We start from the raw sequence: 20797 nt of genomic DNA, 5'->3' as shown, positions 1-20797 counted from the left end.
TGTGACTTAGGCTTTAGCAACTTTACAGCAAAACGGCAATAGCAAACACTATCAAATTTAATCCACAGGTGGGCAATGAACCTTGGACGACCCCATTAACTTTTGGGTCCAATTGAATCAAAGTTCAAGGTCACAAAAAAGATCAAAATCGTTTTTCGCTCATAACTTAGTCAAAATGATCTGATTTACTTCAAAATAAGCTTATAGTGAACCTTTTTCTATTTGTCACTTATAATCCTACCCATTCCTATAGTGAAAAATGCATATTTGTGAAGATCGGTCGGGTCCGAAGTTTTGGGGGTCATGGTCATCGGTCAAAATTACAAAATGGGCGGGATTCGTTGTGCCTGGCACCACTTGTTTATTTTATTTCTCATCTGAGCAATATTTCAGGCACCCATTGAGCGAGGAAGCTGAAATTTGGGGACAAAAGTGAAGATGTGCTTCGGCAAAAACGTTATTTTTTGATGAATCAATTAATTGATTAATTACTTAATTATCCATTTGTTCATTGCTTGTATATTTTATTTCTGATCCCGCCAATATCTCAGGCATATTTTTAGCTCGGAAGCTGATATTTGGACATGACAGTGACCATGTGATTTGGCTAAAAAAGGGTATTTTTGATATATTGATTAATCAATTAATCAATTAATTATTCATTTTTCGATTAATTACTTAATTTTCAAACAGTTACTGTACATATTCGGATGAAACAGTGCTGTGAAATTTGGATATGCTGTTCGGCAATTGATTGAGAAATTAATTATTTATTTTAATTCTGCAATTAATCAATCAATTATTGTACACCACTCCCTCCCAATTCCAACTTCATGTGTTGCAAGGTGGTATCACCAGGCACCGGAGGTGCCCCAGCGATGTCGCGCGCTGGAGGATTTGTTATTTATTTATTTGGCATGGGGGCAGTGCACGTTGAATGTACCGCAACTTGTTTCAATTATAATTATAGTTATCTTCAAGATCATGTGAAATAAGAAGATACAATTACTATGAGTATGATGATGATGATGATCGTACAATGATGATGATGATCGTACGATGATGATGATGATGATGATGATGATGATCCAGAATTAAGATTCATCGAAGGGCTCTTCAAATTATCTAACAACACGACTCTCATGTCGAATCATACAGTTCGAGCAAACCACTTAAGCTTAAAAACATATTAAGCCCAAGACTGGAATCCCGATTTGATAAAGGCAGAAACATTTATAAACTATGCTCAGTGACTAAACAGCCATTCCTCCAGTACCTTATCACAGCACTACACTTCTTTGTACATCTGTGCTTACAGAATATACTTAATTCTTACCAGTGTCCATTTGATTCAATCTGATCCAGGTCATTACAGATATGGTCACCGCAACAGCTGACATCAAGACCACCAGCACACTTAAGAGGATTTCCAATGTACTCCATCTTCGTCCAAACATCATTTTCCGACAACAATGGCCAAACATCCACTTTGAGAAGAAAGTGTAAATCCGTGCTCCAGTGGACTTTAATCCGACTACAATTGTTTTTGTCGTGATCTACAGCACTATTATCACAGAGGAATCCTATCGTTTTATTGATGTTTTGATGTTAATATTTAACTTGAGGTTCAAGGTGGAGAAAATGTTTGTTGAGATGGTGAGGTTACGATCTCAGCATTTGTCTCCGCATATTGCATACTCTGAACTCTTAAACAGCATTTTAGAATAATCTCTCATTGCCTGCAAAAATACTTTTGAAATCAATGATGTGCTTTGTTCACGAGATGAACATTTGAAAACCTCTCAATAACTCTCATTCTCTTTTAAATGTAGGACAGATGGAAATAAAATTTATCGCGTAATGTGATAAATTAGGTGCACAGTAAAGATATTGTTGCGGTTCTGTGAAGCCAGCACTCCGTGAAGGTAATGACACCCAACATATAGCGGTCCCGGGACAGGTATTAGCCCCCATTGGACTTAGTCCGAAAAGGGGGCTTATGAATTTGGTCCCGATTTTCGTGTCCCTACGTGCGTGTGTGCATGCATCCGCAACCACATCTTGAACATGTATGCACTGATTTTATTCATACTTGACCCAAAGACAAAAAATGATGGTTATGCATAAGCACGTCATTTTGCTTCGCAATGCAATCCAAGATGGCCAACTGGCGGCCATTTTAGTTGTTAAAAAACCCAGTGTCAAACACGTTCTCAACCATTTCTCGGACATGCATTTACCGATATTGTTCGAACTTGGCACACACATAAAGAATGATGGCTTACATATGCAAGTCATTTCTTTGTCAAGATCGGATCCAAGATGGTCGACTGGTGGCCATTTTGTTACTTAAAGGTGTCCCCAACCATTTCTCAGACATACGTAGTCTGATTTTGTTCAAACTTGGCAGAAACACAGTACATGATGGCATACACAAGCACCTCACTTTAGTTTGTGATCTGATCAAGGATGGCCGACTGGCGGCCATTTTAGTTGTACATAAATATGGGCTAGCCCTTTAACTCTGTCCAGCAAAAGTACTAAAACAATGCGGGCTATGACATGTTATGTCTTTTTTTACTTGTTTCATTAGTATTCGTTCAGTTAGCCCCTTTCATTATGTCTCGTGATGGGCCAAGATGTGTTGCGTAGGGCTTTTAGTTGTCTTTAACTCCATTTGCTATTCTTTCATCTATTTTATTTACTTTGTGCACACACGACCTCGTCTTCACACAAGCATGCACACAGTAGATCGAGCAGTGCCGTTAATAGAGGCCCTCATTGGCATACACACGCCATATCCCAGTTCAAACCACACAGCAATATTCAACGGACACTTCACTTCAACCTTCACAGTACTCAGACCATCAGTGCTACAACCTTCATGTGAACTTCAAACACTTTCCTAAAAATCCCCACCATAAACTATGTTCGACCTCTTCACCACAAACACTTCAATCACCTCACCACAACCGTTTCAAACTCTTCGCCACAAATGTCACAGCGCTTCCCCGACCTCACTACAACCACTACAAAACTCTGCAACCACAGTCATTATTTGGCTCCTCCTTCGCCCATGCTCTATAAAATAGCTGCAGAAGTCGCCAAGTGAGTTAGTCACCAAGCCAGATCCGAGCGAGCTGTGGTGACAGCTGGAGTTATTGCCGAGGAGTTGCCGGGTCATCGCCGAGTAATTGTCAAGTTCTCGGCACTCGGCTTCCGCTGAGTTCTGCAACCAATCTTCATTAGCAAAGATATTTACAGACTTTCTCACACTCCATGTTAAGCTATTATCTCACACTTTCTGTCTCTCCAATCTACTGTCTCATCTGCTGTGGATGCACAAACTAAAAGAGCAACTAGAGATATGCACCTCCTTCAATCTTTCTCTTCTGCATCATACTATCACCTCATGTGCACCTCCCACTGACACTCCATAAACACCCCCAGTTTTCTTCCCTCCCCCCACCTCCTACACGACTGGGAAGCATAGGTCCGTCGGCCACGCCTGGTATTGAAAGTGTTCATGAACACCTAAACTGCATCTCATCTTTCTTGCTCTCTAATTTCCTTGGGTGTGTGTCTAATGGCACCTGTATTGTTTGCATAAGTTAAGAGTGTCAAAGTTTTTAATATTGGTTTCGCTCTGTCTTGTATCTTTTCTTTGTGTATGACTGTATTTATTTTGCCACACCCCACAAATTGTTGCTTTCCCGTGCTGTACATATTGCTGAAATCAAACTTTTCCTCACCCTCCCTTTATAAATAAATTGCTTATTTTATATATGTACTTATCTAGTTATGTCTTTTCCTTCATTCGTCCAGCGTGGTCTGCACATTCGTTTCGCCAGGACATTCAGCCCTACTAATTTGCTCTTGTTAGCCAGCGCACACTCACTGTATCGCTCGGCAGTAATGCGGGTGTGTGCTGAGGGCATGAGATCCTCCCTTTGTTCAGCCATCCACAGGTAAGGTATCACATGAGGTTGTGTAACCCTAACAGGATTGGCAGTGCCAATTGGCATTTGTGTTTGCTTAGCAATCCGCCGGTGTGCAGAGTTATCTCTGACCAGCGGCCTCAAGATCGGGCATTCGGGAGGGACATGAGTGCTTCCCTCGAACCCGAGTGCTTCCCCTGGCGAGCCTCAAAGCCCAAGTCCGTAACTCAATGAAACTCAACCAGATGCACAGAGCGACGAGTGTAGGACAAGCTGATTATGTGAAATTCGCAACCGACTATCATATTCCATTTGCAAACAAACATGAACACAAGAAACCTGAAAAAGTATCCCAAACTCACCTTGCAAAAAATTTCCAAAAACAGGTGTGAATAGAAGATACCACACAGGAAAACGAAACAGCAACACATACAGCTCCAATGATTGCAGAAAAGAAAATAAATACATTCAAAAAGACATCAACAAATATTCACAAACAACTGGGAGAATGACAAAAGAGAAGGAAAATACAAAAAAAAAAATTGGACAGAGTGGGGATCGACAAAGAAGACTTATTGGAATTGTTGAGAAGAGGAAAGCTCAACTGGGATGGAGAACAAATTATAATAAATGTCCAAGATCAAGGACACCACACTAAAGGATTTAAAAAGATGGCAGGACTGAGCCAGATGGACAAGTATAGGTTCTGCAAGACAGAAACAGAAAGTACTAGTCACCTGCTTTTGGGATGCAAAAAACTATCAGAACAACTTTACACACAATGGCACAACAAAGTATGCAAAGTGATTCATTGGCATATCTTCAAAAATTTCAACATCCCAGTTCCAGAAAAGTCATGGAAACACAAACCAAGGGCAATTATTGAAAATGAGGATGCCATGCTCACGGACGACCTGGTGATCCCATCGAGCATGAACATAGAAAACAAAGCATTGTGATCAGACATAGTACTCAGATACAAAAAGGAAAATACAGCATTGTTGATTGAGCAATCAGTACCCAGCGATTTTGGCTTAAATTATGCAGAAATCGAGAAAAGGACCACATACCAGGACCCCGAAAATGAGATCAAGAGATTGTGGAAGCTGAAGAACGTCAAAATATTACAGTGATAACTGTAGCAATTGGAATGATAAAGAATAACCTCATTGAGATTTTGAAAACCATCCCCAGAAATATTACCACAAACAAACTACAATTGGATGAAGTCCGAGGTTCAGTGATGATCCTAAAAAGCCATTGCAACAAAACTCTGAGAACAACACAAATTCAACAGCTTAGTCCATGAAACGTGAGCCCTTCCCGAAGACGAGGTGGATAGTTTGAGTACTAGGAGGACTCTGTTCCACCTCATGAAACCCAAAAATGGATAACTAACGACATACAAACTTTTCTATTTATTGTACAGTATTGCCGATTGGGGCATTCCATGTCAAGTGTACAAACCCTTCCAACACTAAGAAACTCATTTTCTCCCCATATGTTGGTCATTTATTCACTTGGGTGAAAAAAAAACCTCAAAATACCAACTATTAGACCTGTGGGCCCATCGGGGCCAATTTTAGGGACCCCTCCCCGCAAATTTGGGCACCCCCGGCTGCCCCACAATCTTCCAGAGGCCATATCACAGGTAGTAGTGGTCCGATTTGGCTGATCTTGGTATCAAAATGCTCGTAAACGTGAGATCTTTCGAATTGCGTAAAGTAAAATCACTCCGAAACAGTAATTCAAAAAGTTATAGTTTGGGGCACCCTTCGACTTTGGGCCCCCGCTCCCCAGCCAAACCGATGGTCCCGATTTTTTCGTGTGAGAATACCCCTTCATATACTCCAACACCTCAGCATAAGTGAAAATGGGATCCCAATGGGTTCACACATGACAAAGATTTATGTTGTGGGACTCGGGTGCTGGACACACAATACGCCACAAAACAAAGCACAATATTTGAACACAAGATTTCCAATACACGAAATCAGTATATTGTACATAAATGTTCCACATGCACATGCAGGAACTGGAAGCGATACGCGTACGTGTAAGAGTTTTTCCTAGCATATTGTGACGTCCACGGGACTTGAACAGTCCCGCCAACGTAGAATGAGCCGAAACGATGGAGGCGGTTTATTTATTTATAACCCAAACATGGCGGTTCTAATCGCTCTACCGCAAACGGGAGGAGGAAGGTGGCACGAGTCACTTTTCACTGAGTTGATGATGTTTATTTGTTTTTATTATTAACCAGAAATAACAAGACTCGGCAAGAAGAGGGATCCGGGGCGATTCGACGGGATGGTGTGGGATTGGGCGTGGGGAAAACACAGACAATTCCAATGAATATACAGATCTCAAATCCTCTAAGACGCCAAGTACACACACACACACACACACACACACACACACACACACACACACACACACACACACACACACACACACACACACACACACACACACACACACACACACACACACACACACAAACAGTAGCTATTTCTGGTGGTCAGGCTGGAACGTGGTGTGGACGCAACTGTCCCTGGATCGGCGTCGGACGAGCTGGCCCCGCTCTCGTCAGGGGGGCAGAAGAAACCGTGGTGCTGTCGACCTCCTGGTCTTGGCCCAAGTCCGCCCACAGCCACCAGGGAACCAGTTCTGGCGCCAAATTGCGAGCAGGAGAGGGAGGCAGGTCCGCCCGCCGTTCGACCCCGCACTCCGAGTCAGCAGAACCCCAGAGCCAACCAAGGTGAGGCACGAGGCCCAGCAAGGCTCCAAGACACAATGAAGAACACGATCGAATCAGCACAACAACAAGCACGCCTCCCGCGCAACAGCCTCCACACCAAAAAAACACTATCTTTTTGTCCCGATCTTCTTCCTCTTCGTTTTCGACCCCGAACAGAATCTTTTTATCCTCCCGTCCTCGTCACTTCCAATCGAGCCGTTTTATTGGCCCACCGCCGTCGCCTTCCGACAATCGTGATCACGGGGCGGAGCCATCCGCAGCCCTGTCCTGTGACGTCACGGCCAGCCTCCAGGGACAACTAAAAGGGGTTTCGCAGACACACTTACCCTATCCCGTGTCCCTATCTAATTATGTGACAATTATCATTTCCCCCTTGAAGAAATGAACATTTACTAGACAACTTATCACCACTGAATTGCTACTTATTACATCGAGATCCTGGTAAACTCGAACAGCATGGCATACCTAATTAAACATCCTAATTACCCTTTGAATGCATACCCCCCCCCCTCAAACGTAACAATATTATAGTCAAGATTTTTTGCCAACCAATGTATTATTTGACAGCTGTGTTTCTTTTTTACTGATTGTGTAGGTTCTACCTGAAGCAGTTTTTGGTTCTATGGAAAGAAGTATATCAGAAATGTCTAAAATGCAGTGGTCTTCAGTGTCAGGAAAAAATAAACTATTTGCGGGCCCGTTTGGATGAAGAAAATTCACTTTCACTTCATGAGTATCCTGAAAGGCTTCCATGCTGCAGGCAAGCCACCATTTTCCATCATAGTGCACTGTGACATAACCTGAGAGTTTCCCGTTAAAAGTTGGTGTAGATTTTGAAATAGCTGACTCGATACGGTGTTCCTCGCTAAGGCTGAATTCGCGTACTTGAAGAGCAGTTTCAGAAATAGGGACGAACGCATGAAGTTTTTGACTTCCAGCTATGGTTTTGGCCGTTTTTAACCTTTCTTCCAGATTTCGTTCTTCCTCGTCATACGCCTCTTGGGTCCTGTAACCGAACTTCATTTCATTCAAACCATTTTCAGCAAAGGCGAAAAAATCTTTTGGAGAAATAATTTGACTGTCGAAAGGTCTACGCAGTCTCTCGCGTGTTGCTTCTCGTTTGACTGTACCCCCCAAGCCATCTGAAGGGCCCTTGCCATGACTTGTGGCAAAAAAATGCCATTCTGCGTCAATACCATACTCTGATTTGTGACGACATAGGTTTATGAAGGCTTTGCAATTCTTATATTGGCTAGCGCAACTGTCTGAGAAATAATAAAGTTTCTTTACATTTCCAAAGCGAGATTTCAAGTGTTCAATGAGCATTATTTGGAAGAGGTGGACTGAGACAACGTTGTGAGTATTGCATTATGATATAATCATGAACGAATCATGGTTTAATTTGCCATCGTCCAATTTGAAATAGTAAACCCAGGGGTGAATTGTCGCTTGAGAGCAGTTCCAATGGAATCCTTGGGCCGCATCCTGTATGATAAACGAATAGTTCTCTGAGAAGTCTCCAATAATGACAAGTTCTCCTTCATCGATTTTGTCTTTCTTATTTTTCAGAAACTGAGATTGGGCCTTGGCAATGAAGTCGTGTCTCACCAATTTCACCGCGGTCACAGAATTGATTAATTAATTAATTCTTCCAAAGGCAGGACCATGGAGCTCAGTTCAGATCTGTCGGTGGATGTCCACCATTTAAACTGAATTTCATCAATATCCTCCAGTTCATAAGCACTCAGTAGCTCAAGGCCCGGTCACACCTTGAGGTTTTAGCCAACGTGTGCCAATTTTTGAATTTTTTTTCTAAAACGCTGGCACACGTTGAATACGTTATGGGTAAGTTTTGATAACATTGAGAGCACGCTGAAAAACACTGCCATACGTCGTTGGACGCTGGCTTTAAACGTTGTACTTTTTGGTTGTCCTTAAATTTTTTCATGCTTGAAATTTCACGACGTATGCCGGAGTATGACTCACACGTTCCGCTACGCTGGCCACAAGTTGTATGCACGGTCTGCGATCGTTGACAGACGTCAACACATGCTACTTGTAAGTTAATCATAAGTTGAGACACGCCGAGGTAATGTTTAGCGTACCCGAAACTTATTTCTAACCTATGATTAACGTGTTGTTGGCACGTTACGCGATCGTTGCCACACATCGACAGACGTTACTTTTAAGTTACTCATAGGCTGAAAGACGTCGGTATAATGGATCGTTCTTGCGTCAGCGTCCACGGCCACGGCCAGGACACTTATTTGCAGCATTCTTCAAACTTTTCCTCGGCATGACGAGGATGTTCACACTTCGATGTCTAGCTTGGCTATGATTCCAATTGTCCATCGGCAGCGCCTATTTAAAATAGTCGAGTTTGAGCGTTTTAACACGTTCAGAAGAAACGCTTCAAATTTCAAAACCCCAGCGTCAAAAAACAAAGGCGAGTGACAGCAATTTAAATCGTTCATTGTAAACAATGAAAATAGCTGAGTGGTACCGTTTAAAAGTCGTTGAGTGTAAAAAAAATCGAATTGCTGAGCGCAAGCGTCTACTTTCAATAGTGGGGTTTGAGCGATTTAGCACGTTCAATATAAACGATTAAAATTTCCGAGCGCCAGCGTAAAAAAACAAAGGCGAGTGACAGCAATTTAAATCGTTCATTGTAAACAATGAAAATAGCTGAGTGGTACCGTTTAAAAGTCGTTGAGTGTAAAAAAAATCCAATTGTTGAGCGCAAGCGTCTACTTTCAATAGTGGAGATGCAGCCATTTAAATCGGTGAGTGGCAGCCTATGAATAGCAAACCCTACGTCACCGGCAAAGATAAACTGCCGCACGATATGGATAAGTTAGGCTATCGTTGGGCATAGTTTGCAAACGCCGGCTTCACGATAATTATTCGTTGGTATATCGTATCTATAAGTAATCAAAGCGCTCTATGCACATTATTAGTTCATTGTGCATTTGTCCAACCCATTATGAATAGACCTAAACCGTAAAAACAAGCTAAAGCTCATTGTTGAAAAAGCCCCATAAAAAATTAGCCGCGAAGAACTTCGAACAATGGTGAAAAGATGTTTCCTACCCGTGGACACGTGGACGCAAGGATGATCCATCATAACCCACACCCTCCCCCTCACACTCACCTACTACTGCCAACATGAACAAACTACTACTAATACTAATACTAATACTAATACTGATACTGTTACTGCTGACATGGACATCGACTAAAAAAGGACTCGAAAACACTGTTGGGTTCCCCTTTTATGAGCAGCATTTTTATATACCAATTCCCAAAACCGCTGGGAACACGTCTTTATATACAGTTGTAAGCTAGAAACACGTTCATTTATTTTTTTTTGTCGACCGGAAGACGTCATTTGAATACGTCTCCATACGTCGATGTGTGTTGGGACTACGTAAATAATTGGTTCAAAGCACGTCAAACATAAGTTAGAAATAAGTTTCGTGTAAAAAAAGACATTACCGCGACGTGTTTCGACTTATGAGTAGCTTATAAGTAGCCTTTGTGAACGTGTGTAAGCGTCCGCATATCGTGTGTAAAACTTATCCCCATCGCATGCGGAGCGTGTGTCATACGCCGAATACGTCCAAAAATTTTGAACATGTTTAAAATTTCTTGACGTACTCTACTTACTACGACGTATGATAGTGTACTTTAGCGTTCTACTCACGTATACCAAACTTACTCATACCGTATTTGACGTGCCCCAACGTTTTAGACACATTTTTCTTAGGTCGGCATACGCTGGCAAGATCGCCAAGGTGTGACCGCGATGTTGTCACTTCCATTTCTACGGCAGTTATGATTCGAATCGTTGTGCGTCAGCCTTTTAATAGGCTACGTCACGACATCGCCGGAGATGCGTGCAACGCTCTATGCCTAAGTTAGACTATCATTGGGCATAGGTTGTGTAGGCCGACAACAGGTTCAGCATTCGTTGGTATAAGTTATCTACACAACGAAACGTTCTGAGTCCGTTACCAATGCGTTATACATAAGACCAAGTCGCTATGAATACGTCCGAATCTTTAAAAAAAAAAACATCAAAAGTTCAACGTAAGCCAGCGTTTTACATACATTTTAATACGTTGCCATCGCTGGCTAAAACGTCAAGGTGTGACCAGGCCTTCAGTTTTGAAGTCTTCAATTGATGGGCAACTTTCACAAGTTCTGAAATAACATGCCGTTTGTGCTGGGTTACAAACTATGCGTGCTATCACATGATGATAGCTAGGAAGTTTGACTACCTGTGGCATTTTGGAACCAAACATCATGAGTTTCACATTTTGATGTATCATACATACACATACACTGTGTGTACCGCTTGAACCGGCCAGGACACACTCCAAGGGACGGAGCATGGCGAACTTCGCGAATCCAACTTTCAAGCCAGGGTTCTTCTCTTTGAATTTCTGAAACAGTTCACTTGAGATTGTTTAGTACCAGGCACTTTTGAATTTTGTCTTTTCCATCTTCATTCCTGACCACCACACAGTCCTTTTTTCCTGGCATTATTCGGCTGACTTCATCACTTCGGTAACATTCGGTTACGGCGGATTTCACTTCGTCAGGCAATATTTTCCCTTTTTGGGATTTGGAGACGAGAGCATACCATTTTCTTTCTCTAAATTTTGGACTTGCACAGCCATTCTTTGGAAGCAACTGAATTCACTCATCATCCCTCTGATGCCCATATTCCTAGCAAATATTGTCAGTATACGTATTTGCTCTGAACGGCTCGAAACAACATATTTTTCTTTCAAGCTTTTGATCACCTCTGGCATGCAGTTGTCATCACATTTTGACGCTGTATTTTGTGTTTTCTCCGCAGTGCTTGGTCCAGCAACTAGTTCTAATTTCTTTTGCACAGAATCTTCCACTTTACTTCGCTTTTCAGGAACGTACCCTGGGTTCCTTTCCGCCTTTCATTTGTCGAATGGGCTTTCGCCCATCATCAATAACGACTGGTTTAATAGGTCAACTTCTGCTTCTCGCCTATAAACCTCCTCGTCCTCATCTGTCGAAATAGATTCTGCCTTGCCTTCGATAGTACCTTCTGATAATTTTGAACTGGTCGAGGATTATTCTTCAATACGCTCTGGCGACAACTGAGAAAGTTTTTTTCTGCACGAAGTACAAAGTCTGTCATCTTTTTTCACCTTTGAAGAAAATTTCATCAACATATCATTTGACACATTGCGAAGATCTTTTCGTTGTTTCGTTTTATGGCAGCTGAACGGATCGCAACAGTATTTTCGGAACTCCTTTCGATCTTCAGTTGCCATGCTTACTGCAAAATATGCAAAAACTGAGATTAGCCCATTTATAACTTAATTCGATGATGGTTATACAAAAAATGTACACTTAAAAATCAATCGACACAATAGGCAGAATAATTTTTCGCAAATGATGCAATATATATATATATATATATATATATATATATATATATATATATATATATATATATATATATATATATATATATATATTAGTCCAGAGATTATGATTGTCAATTTCAGACATTGTCGCCTGCCAGCAGGTGACGTCATTGGAACGATGACGGCAAACATCGCACAATGTCGAATCAAGAATTAGTGATATGTGGACCCCGAACAATAAAACCATCATCACACTTGAACCCATTGAGATCCCATTTTAATCTATGCTGAGGTGTTGGAGTATATGAAGGGGTATTCTCACACGAAAAAAATCGGGATCATCGGTTTGGCTGGGGGGCGGGGGCACAACGTCAAAGGGCGCCCAAAACTATAACTTTTTGAATTACTGTTTCGGAGTGATTTTATTTTACGCGATTCCAAAGATCTCGCTTTTACGAGCATTTTGATACCAAGATCATCCAAATCGGACCACTACAACCTGTGATATGGCCACTGGAAGATTGTGGGTCAACCGGGGGTGCCCAAATTTGGAGGGCCCTAAAATAGGCCCCGTTGGGCCCCCAGGTCTGAAAATTGACACATAATGTTTTACCATGGATACAAACACTTGCACAAAAAAAGTGAAATCTGAGACGATGTGTCAAAATTTCGCTGAAAAATGTGTACACTTGACATGGAACACCCCTATATTCCTGAAATATGGATTGCTGTAAATGATGTTAATTTCACAACATCCTATATTCACTGTGGTGTGAGAGAGAGAGAGAGAGAGAGAGAGAGAGAGAGAGAGAGAGAGAGAGAGAGAGAGAGAGAGAGAGAGAGAGAGAGAGAGAGAGAGAGAGAGAGAGAGAGAGAGAGAGAGAGAGAGAGAGAGAGAGAGAGAGAGAGAGAGAGAGAGAGAGAGAGAGAGAGAGAGAGAGAGAGAGAGAGAGAGAGAGAGAGAGAGAGAGAGAGAGAGAGAGAGAGAGAGAGAGAGAGAGAGAGAGAGAGAGAGAGAGAGAGAGACAGAGAGAGAGAGAGAGAGAGAGAGAGAGAGAGAGAGAGAGAGAGAGAGAGAGAGAGAGAGAGAGAGAGAGAGAGAGAGAGAGAGATTATGTCTGCTTTCCTTCCTTCCTTCTTGGAACTGTGGTGCAGTAATTGGTCTTTAATTTGATTATCTAACCTTATTGTGGGAAGTGCGCGAAAATCAAAATGATGTTCAATACTGGTTATGGTTTTGAACATTATTCCAGAAACTGCACCTGAAATACAATCTTACAAACGCTTTTTATTATAAACAAAATCTAAACTCACAAAAGAGTAATGTGACATATTTATATGGTAGATGGGAACACACTGGCAATGAGAAAGTGGAAAACATATACATAAGGTGGGAATCACAGTACTTAACAGGAAGGACTGAGTGTAGTGAGAAGGAAACAACAACCCACATCAATTTACCGAGCGGGTACATTTACGCAACATCAAGCGTCGGAGAATGAATTTGGCTAAGAAGGGTACAAAATATAGCTGTTTTAAATTATGTTAATCCATGAAGATCTGTATTAAATCCACTTCAATCCAGCTGTACTTGTTGATTTTAAAGATGACTGGAAGGGAAAACAAAGTGACTGAATATATTGCATGAAGAAAAGTGAAATGAAAACGCAAAATAACCAATGACCTTTTCAAACAGCACGTTATTTGGATTTTCAAATAACCAAATCAGCAGCGCAGGAAGTGGTCACCATAAATGGGAGACAGATGAAGAGAGCATGGATAGACACCATGGTTCGCAATATGCAGGGTGGGCAAGAAATAACTGACACACAGATTTCATGTAGAAATAACACTTAAATAGATAATGAGAATATTCATACATCAGACAAAAGAGCAGGTTCAGGAGAATACTTCAACTTATTAAAAGATCTTGGTCTTGCAAACAACTTTTTAAGTGACCACCATTTACATGTATGCATTGACGTGCACAGACAATTATGTTTTGCATCACTTTCCTCAAGGTTCAAAATGGAATATGGGCAATTTCCTGGTCAGTTTGCGTACGTTCTTGAATATAATCCTTGGTCTTGTCTGGTAGACAGTTTATTTAAGGGAACCCCACAAGAAGAAATTGGGTGCTGACAAATCAAGGCTTCCAGCTGGCCATGGAACATCTCCAAATCATGATATGTGATGATCTGGGAAAAGGTCCTTCAGGAGTGACATTGATGCATGAGCAGTGTGGATAGTTGCTTGTTGTAACTAGGTATGACCATCGAATCCCATGTTCCTCAGTTTTGGAGCAAGAAAATTGCTCATCATTTCTTGATATAGCTCAGATGTCACTGGTGCAGTTGCTCCATTGGCAGCAGAAAGAAAATACGGCCCAATGACTCCAGCACAAGAAACACCACACTGTGACACATTCACTGTGTAAGGGTTGTTGGTGGAACTGCTCAGGATTTTCTTCCGCCCAAAGTTGGGTGTTCTGCTTGTTAGCTTGAAATGAGCCTCATCTGACATGATCAGTCTTTCAACAAACCTGTCGTGTTCTTCAAACATTAAAAAAAATGCGTTAAAAAATTCTGTCCTCCTTTGTTTGTTCTCTTCACGAAGTTTTTAAGCCATTTGAATTTTCTTTGGAAACATGTACAAACTAGAACAGCACTCAGCATAGCACATACATACTTCTGCCAGGCTAGTTCACCTTTTGCACCCCAAGGAGAGGCTGGATCTGCATCTGGATGAAAACCAAAATCGAATCAGCTTGTTCTTTTCACAGACCCAAATCATCCACGAAGTTTCTTCATTATCCATGCACAACTTTTTTTTAAATAGAATGCTCCATTTCGTTTTTGGCCCTGTCTCAGAATTGTGAAAAATCACTTCAAAAAATTATACTATCCTGATCTGAATCTTCACCAAAATCTTAACAATTCGTCCTTGTCATCCAGCCAATTTGTGCACCAAATATCGATTGAATCAGTCCACAACCTTTTGAGATATCCTGCTCACAAATAAACAAATGGAGGGACAGAAAGACAGGGGTGAAAACATAACCTCCGTCCACCATAAGTGGCAGAGGTAATCATCCATGAGCATTGTCCGAAGAGACGTTCTCCTTTTTTCAAAGCCTGTTTAAAGTTTTTTGGCAAATGAGAGATTTGTACAGTGCTGTTCCTGGAAGGACATTTGTTGACATTTTGAATTCTCTACGAGCCTGAATGATTGATCCACACTTTAAGTACAGCTCTAGGATCGTTCCTCTCTCGGTATTTGTCTGCTCAACTATCGTAGTAAATCTTGCAGTGGTCCTTTTATAATTTGAAATGAAAAGAAAACTAAACACAACATATTTTAGAATTTTGAACAGGTTCAAAATGTGTCAGATATTTCTTGCCCACTCTGTAAATACTCGCAGGGCCGAACCGACACGACATGGGGAGGGGGTGGGGATATCTGGCACTGGTTTTGGTATGTGTTGGACGTTGAAAAGCTCTGGAGTTATTCGCTTCATGGTGGTTACCTTTCTCCTGTGGGCCAGTGGAAGCACTGCTTGAAACCACATCCCAAATATACACATTACAGCAGCCTTTGGTGGTCTCAAAATGGGCATCAAGGCCAACATGTCGACGCTTAAAACCTTGCCCAGATTCTGATGTACCGACACCCAAAATTTGGAGCCTCTTGGTGCTACAGTTCGCCTGTGAAAGAATAACGTATAAATGCACAAACGCACAAACAAACACTTGAAAATAATGTGATGGAAGTCACCTTTGCTAACTCTGAAAGGCAGACACGTCAATAAAAAGACCACGGGCACCATCTACAACTCTCACCTCTGGTCAGATCCTCATGCCCAGTGTCAGTTTACCATACTTGGGAGATGATTGAGCAGAAGGAGAACCGTGCCAGCAGCCATGCAACAGCGGTTAATTAGCCGAGCAAACCAACGTTATGTGCCACACCCTATCGTCTATCAGAGACCAAGTAAAGCCGCTGTCACACCTTGAGGTTTTTGCCAGCGTATGCCGACGTATGAAAAATTTGGCGAATACGCTGGCACACGTCGAATACGTTATGGGTAAGCCGCTGTCACAGCTTGACGTTTTAGCCAGCGTATGAAAAATTTGGCAAATACGCTGGCACACGTCGAATACGTTATGGGTATATTTTGTATTCGTTAAGAGCACATTGAAGCACGCTGGCAGACGTCGTAGTACGCCGAGCTCGTCAACAAATTTTGAGCATGCACAAAATTTGTCGACGAGCTCGGTGTACTACGACGTATGCCAGCGTGCTTCAACGTGCTCGTAACGTATACAAAACTTACCCATAACGTATTTGACGTGTTCCAGCGTATTCGCCAAAATTTTTCATACGTCGGCATACGCTGGCTAAAATGTCAAGGTGTGACAGCGGCTTGAATCGTCGAGCGGCAGCCTTTTAATAGGCTACGCCACGTGATCGTCGGCGATACGCTTCCGCGCACTATGCATAAGTTAGACTATCGTTGGGCATAAGTTGTGAACGCCGACAACACACTAAGCATTCGTTGGTATAAAGTTATCTCTAAGTTATCGAAACGTTCTGTGTATGTTACTAATACGTTATGCATCCGTCCAACTCGTTATGAATACACTATTATACGCCCAAAACTGAAAAAAATCATCAATACTTCAGCGTACGCCAGCGTTTTAGATAAATTTTGATACGTTGCCATACGCTGGCTAAATCGTCAAGGTGTGACAGGGGCATAACCGCTTGTGATAATTACCCCGATGAGTGAGGTTGATGACTTGAAGTCACATTTTCAATTCCGTGGGTTCAACAATTTTCCAGAAACGACACCTGAAACACAATCATATAATTGATTAATGTTATTCCCAAAGTTTGAACAAATGAAAGAGCAATGTCACAAATGGAAGATGGCAATTCACTGACAATGGGGAAGTAGTGCATGTCGACATCAGATGGGAATTGATGAACAGGATGAACTGAGAGAAGCAAGAAGGAAACAAACAACCCACATAGATTGACCTGGAACTGCTGCACTGGAGGTACTTGGTGCTGCAGTACTACCTCGTTCAACGGAAGATGTACTCAGTGTCTCCATGGTTGTCGCAGTAACTGTAGAAATAGTTAGATGAGCAGGTGAAGTTAACTCCCTTAATCTTATGTTAAACAAACCCCACACGTGCAAAAATGGTGAGATTATTTCACCTTTTTCTGGGAAAAGTGAAAAAATCAAAACGATGTTCAATATTGGTTTGATTATTCAACATTAGTCCAGAAAATGGATCTGAAGCACAATCTTATAATCACTTTATATAATTTACAAAATCTAAATGAACAAAAGAGCAATGTGGCATATGGTAGATGGCAATGCACTGACAATGGTGAAGTGGAACATGCAGACAAAAGGTGGGATTTCCTCAAAAGGATGGACTGAGAAAAGTGGGAAGAAAACAACAACCCACATAGACTTACCTGGTACTGCTGCACTCGGGGTACTTGGTGCTGCCGTAGTACTACCTCGTTCAACGGTAGATATACTCAACGCTGCTGTGGTTGTCTCAGGCCCTGAAGAAGTCGTTTTTGAAGCAGGTAAAGTTGTGGTCGTATGGCAGCTTAGTTGCCAGGGTAGCTATCATTTCTTGAAGCGCGACTATGTCGCTGATGCAGTGCCCCTCTACCAGTACACACACACTGGAACTGGTACTCATTTTGCCGACCTCAGAAGGATGACAGGCTGAGTCAACCCCCTGGTGCATTCATTCAGTGGCTGACGGGGCTTGAACTCAGGACCCGAGGATCCCAAGCCGCCACCCTCACCACTGAGCCAACACCAGGCTATGCAGGTGAAGTTAACTCAGTTTATCAGACAGGAGAAATACACCTAAAATGTCCAAAAATGGCGAGATTATCCCACATTCTTGTCAGAAGTGTGTAAAAATCAAAATAATGTTCAATATTGGTGAGATTATCTTCTACAAGCAAAATTTCCCATTCCCGCTGGCAGGAAAAGTTTCAGTTCATTTGCCAATTTATATAATCAATTTATATCGATTATAAATATCAATTTATAATATTTCATGGACTTTAAACAGGTTAATTTTGTTGCACTCTTGGTTTCACTCAGAACCAAAGCTGTGAACGATTTATACCGTCCACTGTGAAATGGTGGTGCAACATCAGGCGTTGGAGGATGAATTCGGCTGAAAAGGGTACAAAATATAGCTGTTTTAAATTATGTTACTCCATGAAGATCTGTATCAAATCTACTTCAATCCAGCTATTCTTGTTGATTTTAAAGATTACAGGAAGGGACAATAAAGCGACTGAATATATTGCATCAAGAAAAGTGAAATGAAAATGCAAAATAACCAATTAGCAACTTTTCAAACGCAGCACAGGAAGTGGTCACCATAAATGGGAGACAGATGAAGAACGCACGGACAGACACCATGGTTCGCAATATGCAGGGTGGGCAAGAAATAACTGACACACACATATTTCATGAAGAAATAACACTTTAATAGATAATGAGAATATTCATACATCATACAAAAGAGCAGGTTCAGGAGAATACTTCAGCTTATTAAAAGATCTAGGTCTTGCAAACAACTATTTAAGTGACCACCATTTTCATGTAGGCCTTGACATACATTGACAATTCTGTTTTGCATCACTTTGCTGAAGGTTTCAAATGGAACACGGGCCATTTCCTGGTCAGTTTGCGTACGTTCTTGAATATAATCCTTGGTCTTGTCTGGTACACAGTTTATTTAAAGGACCCCCACAAGACGAAATTTGGTGCTGATAAATCCAGACTTCTAGCTGGCCATGGAACATCTCCAAATCGTGATATGTGATGATCTGGGAAAAGGTCCTTCAGGAGTGACATTGATACATGAGTGTGGGTCGTTGCTTGTTGTAACTCAGTTTGACCATCGAATCCCATGTTCCTTTGTTTTAGAGCAAGAAAATTGCTCATCATTTCTTGGTATCGCTCAGATGTCACTGGTGCAGTTGCTCCATTGGCAGCAGAAAAGAAATACAGCCCAATGACTCTAGCACAAGAAACACCACACTGTGACACATTCACTGTGTAACGGTAGTTGGTGGAACTGCTTAGGATTTTCTTCCAGCCAAAGTCGGGTGTTCTCGCTGTTAGCATAACCTGTTAGCTTGAAATGAGCTTCATCTGACATGATTAGTATTTCAATAAACCTGTAATCTTCTTCAAACATTAAAAAAATGTGTTGCAAAATTCTGTCCTCCTTTGTTTGTTCTCTTCATTAAGTTTTTGAATCATTTGAATTTTCTATGGATACATGTACAAACTAGAACGGCACTCAGTATATCGCATACCTCTGCCAAGCTGAATAGTTCACCTTTTGCATCCCAAGGATAGGCTGGATCTGCATCTGGACCTAAACCAAAATCGAATCAGCTTGTTCTTTTCACCTCCCCAAATCATCCACAAAGTTTCGTCATTATCCATCCACAACTTTTTTTTAAAATATCATGCTCTATTTCATTTTTGGCCCTGTCTCACGACTGTGAAGAATCGCTTTTAAAAAATTGTGTCCTGATCTGAATCGTCACCAAAATCTAAACAATTCGTCCTTGTCATCCAGCCAATTTGTGTACCAAATATCGGTTGAATCAGTCCACAAACTTTTGAGATATCCTGCTCACAAATAAACAAATGGAGGGACAGACAAGACAGACAGGATTGAAAATACAACCTCCATCCACCATAGGTGGCAGAGGTAATCATCCATTATAGTCCATTTGCCATTTTGAGAAGATATGAATTGTCAAAGGTACAAGGTTTTTTTGGTTGATTTGTGATCCCAATGGGTCCCTGAAGTATTCCAGCTGGGTTGTCCTCAGGACAACTTTGGGCAAACTTAATATGCAAATTAGGTCCACCATTACTGAAAAATTGATTTGTTGAATATCTCTGCAACTCTGCATGACAATGTCACAGAAATGGTGTCTATACCCATGTTTTCATGGATTAAGATAAAGGTATTAAAAAAGTTACCACATCCATATATTTTGTCTTTATGCAAATTAGTTGCCGCCATTACCGAAAAATCGACTTTGTTGAATATCTCTGCAACTATGCATGATAATGTCACAGAAATGGTGTCTATATCTATGTTTTCATGGTCAAAAATTACGATAAAGGCATTAAAAATGTTACCATATCCATATACTTCAAGCTGTACACCATGTTGGAGGATCATGACATTTACTACAACGACAAAGTAACAATCGAATCACAACAAAAACGGAAATCATGGAATTGTTAATGCAGTAATAATGTTGCACAACATATTCATTCCAAACTAATATGCAAACTAATCCATAAATTATCCTCCAAACTCCTCAACACTAATCATCTTCATCATCATCATTCTCTGCATCATCCTGTACATTATCCTCCACATCATTCCTTGCCGTAAAAGGGTTGAAACAGCCTTCACCACCAGCGCACACGCAATAAGCCATACATGACATGGTATGTCGGTGGCAGCTGCATCCCTCGGTACTGCATGCCTTGCCCTCTGCTTTAAATCCACAGCTTATGACATCGATGAGCCCTTGTGGAGCCGGAGGACCTACTGTATGTCAAGGACAGGTGATGGAATACCATCATTTAATTCCCA

At 41.4% G+C, this 20797-nt stretch overlaps 1 protein-coding gene across 3 annotated transcripts in view; it reads right to left on the bottom strand.

Annotated features, from left to right (window-relative positions):
- LOC147025293 (enteropeptidase-like) overlaps nucleotides 1–19332 on the bottom strand; it is a 381080-nt gene extending 361748 nt beyond the window's left edge. For 2 of the 3 annotated variants that reach the window (XR_015059442.1, XM_085886158.1), the window contains exon 1: nucleotides 1337–1549. Coding sequence is in view for 1 of the 3 variants with exons in the window: in XM_085886158.1 (XP_085742284.1) it covers nucleotides 1337–1484 (148 nt within the window). In the remaining 2 variants the exon portion in view is untranslated. Of the gene's footprint in view, nucleotides 1–1336; nucleotides 1550–16890; nucleotides 16965–17153; nucleotides 17244–17603 lie in introns of those variants that run through there. The other variant, XM_085886159.1, reaches the window with a different exon arrangement.
- Nucleotides 19333–20797: the final 1465 nt, after the last annotated feature.

The sequence above is a fragment of the Eptatretus burgeri genome, chromosome 6 (genome assembly GCF_056783735.1).
Source record: "Eptatretus burgeri isolate ZD-2024b chromosome 6, Ebu_testis_v1, whole genome shotgun sequence".
Taxonomy (NCBI): Eukaryota; Metazoa; Chordata; class Myxini; order Myxiniformes; family Myxinidae; genus Eptatretus; species Eptatretus burgeri.
This window is presented reverse-complemented; position numbering and strand designations above follow the sequence as displayed.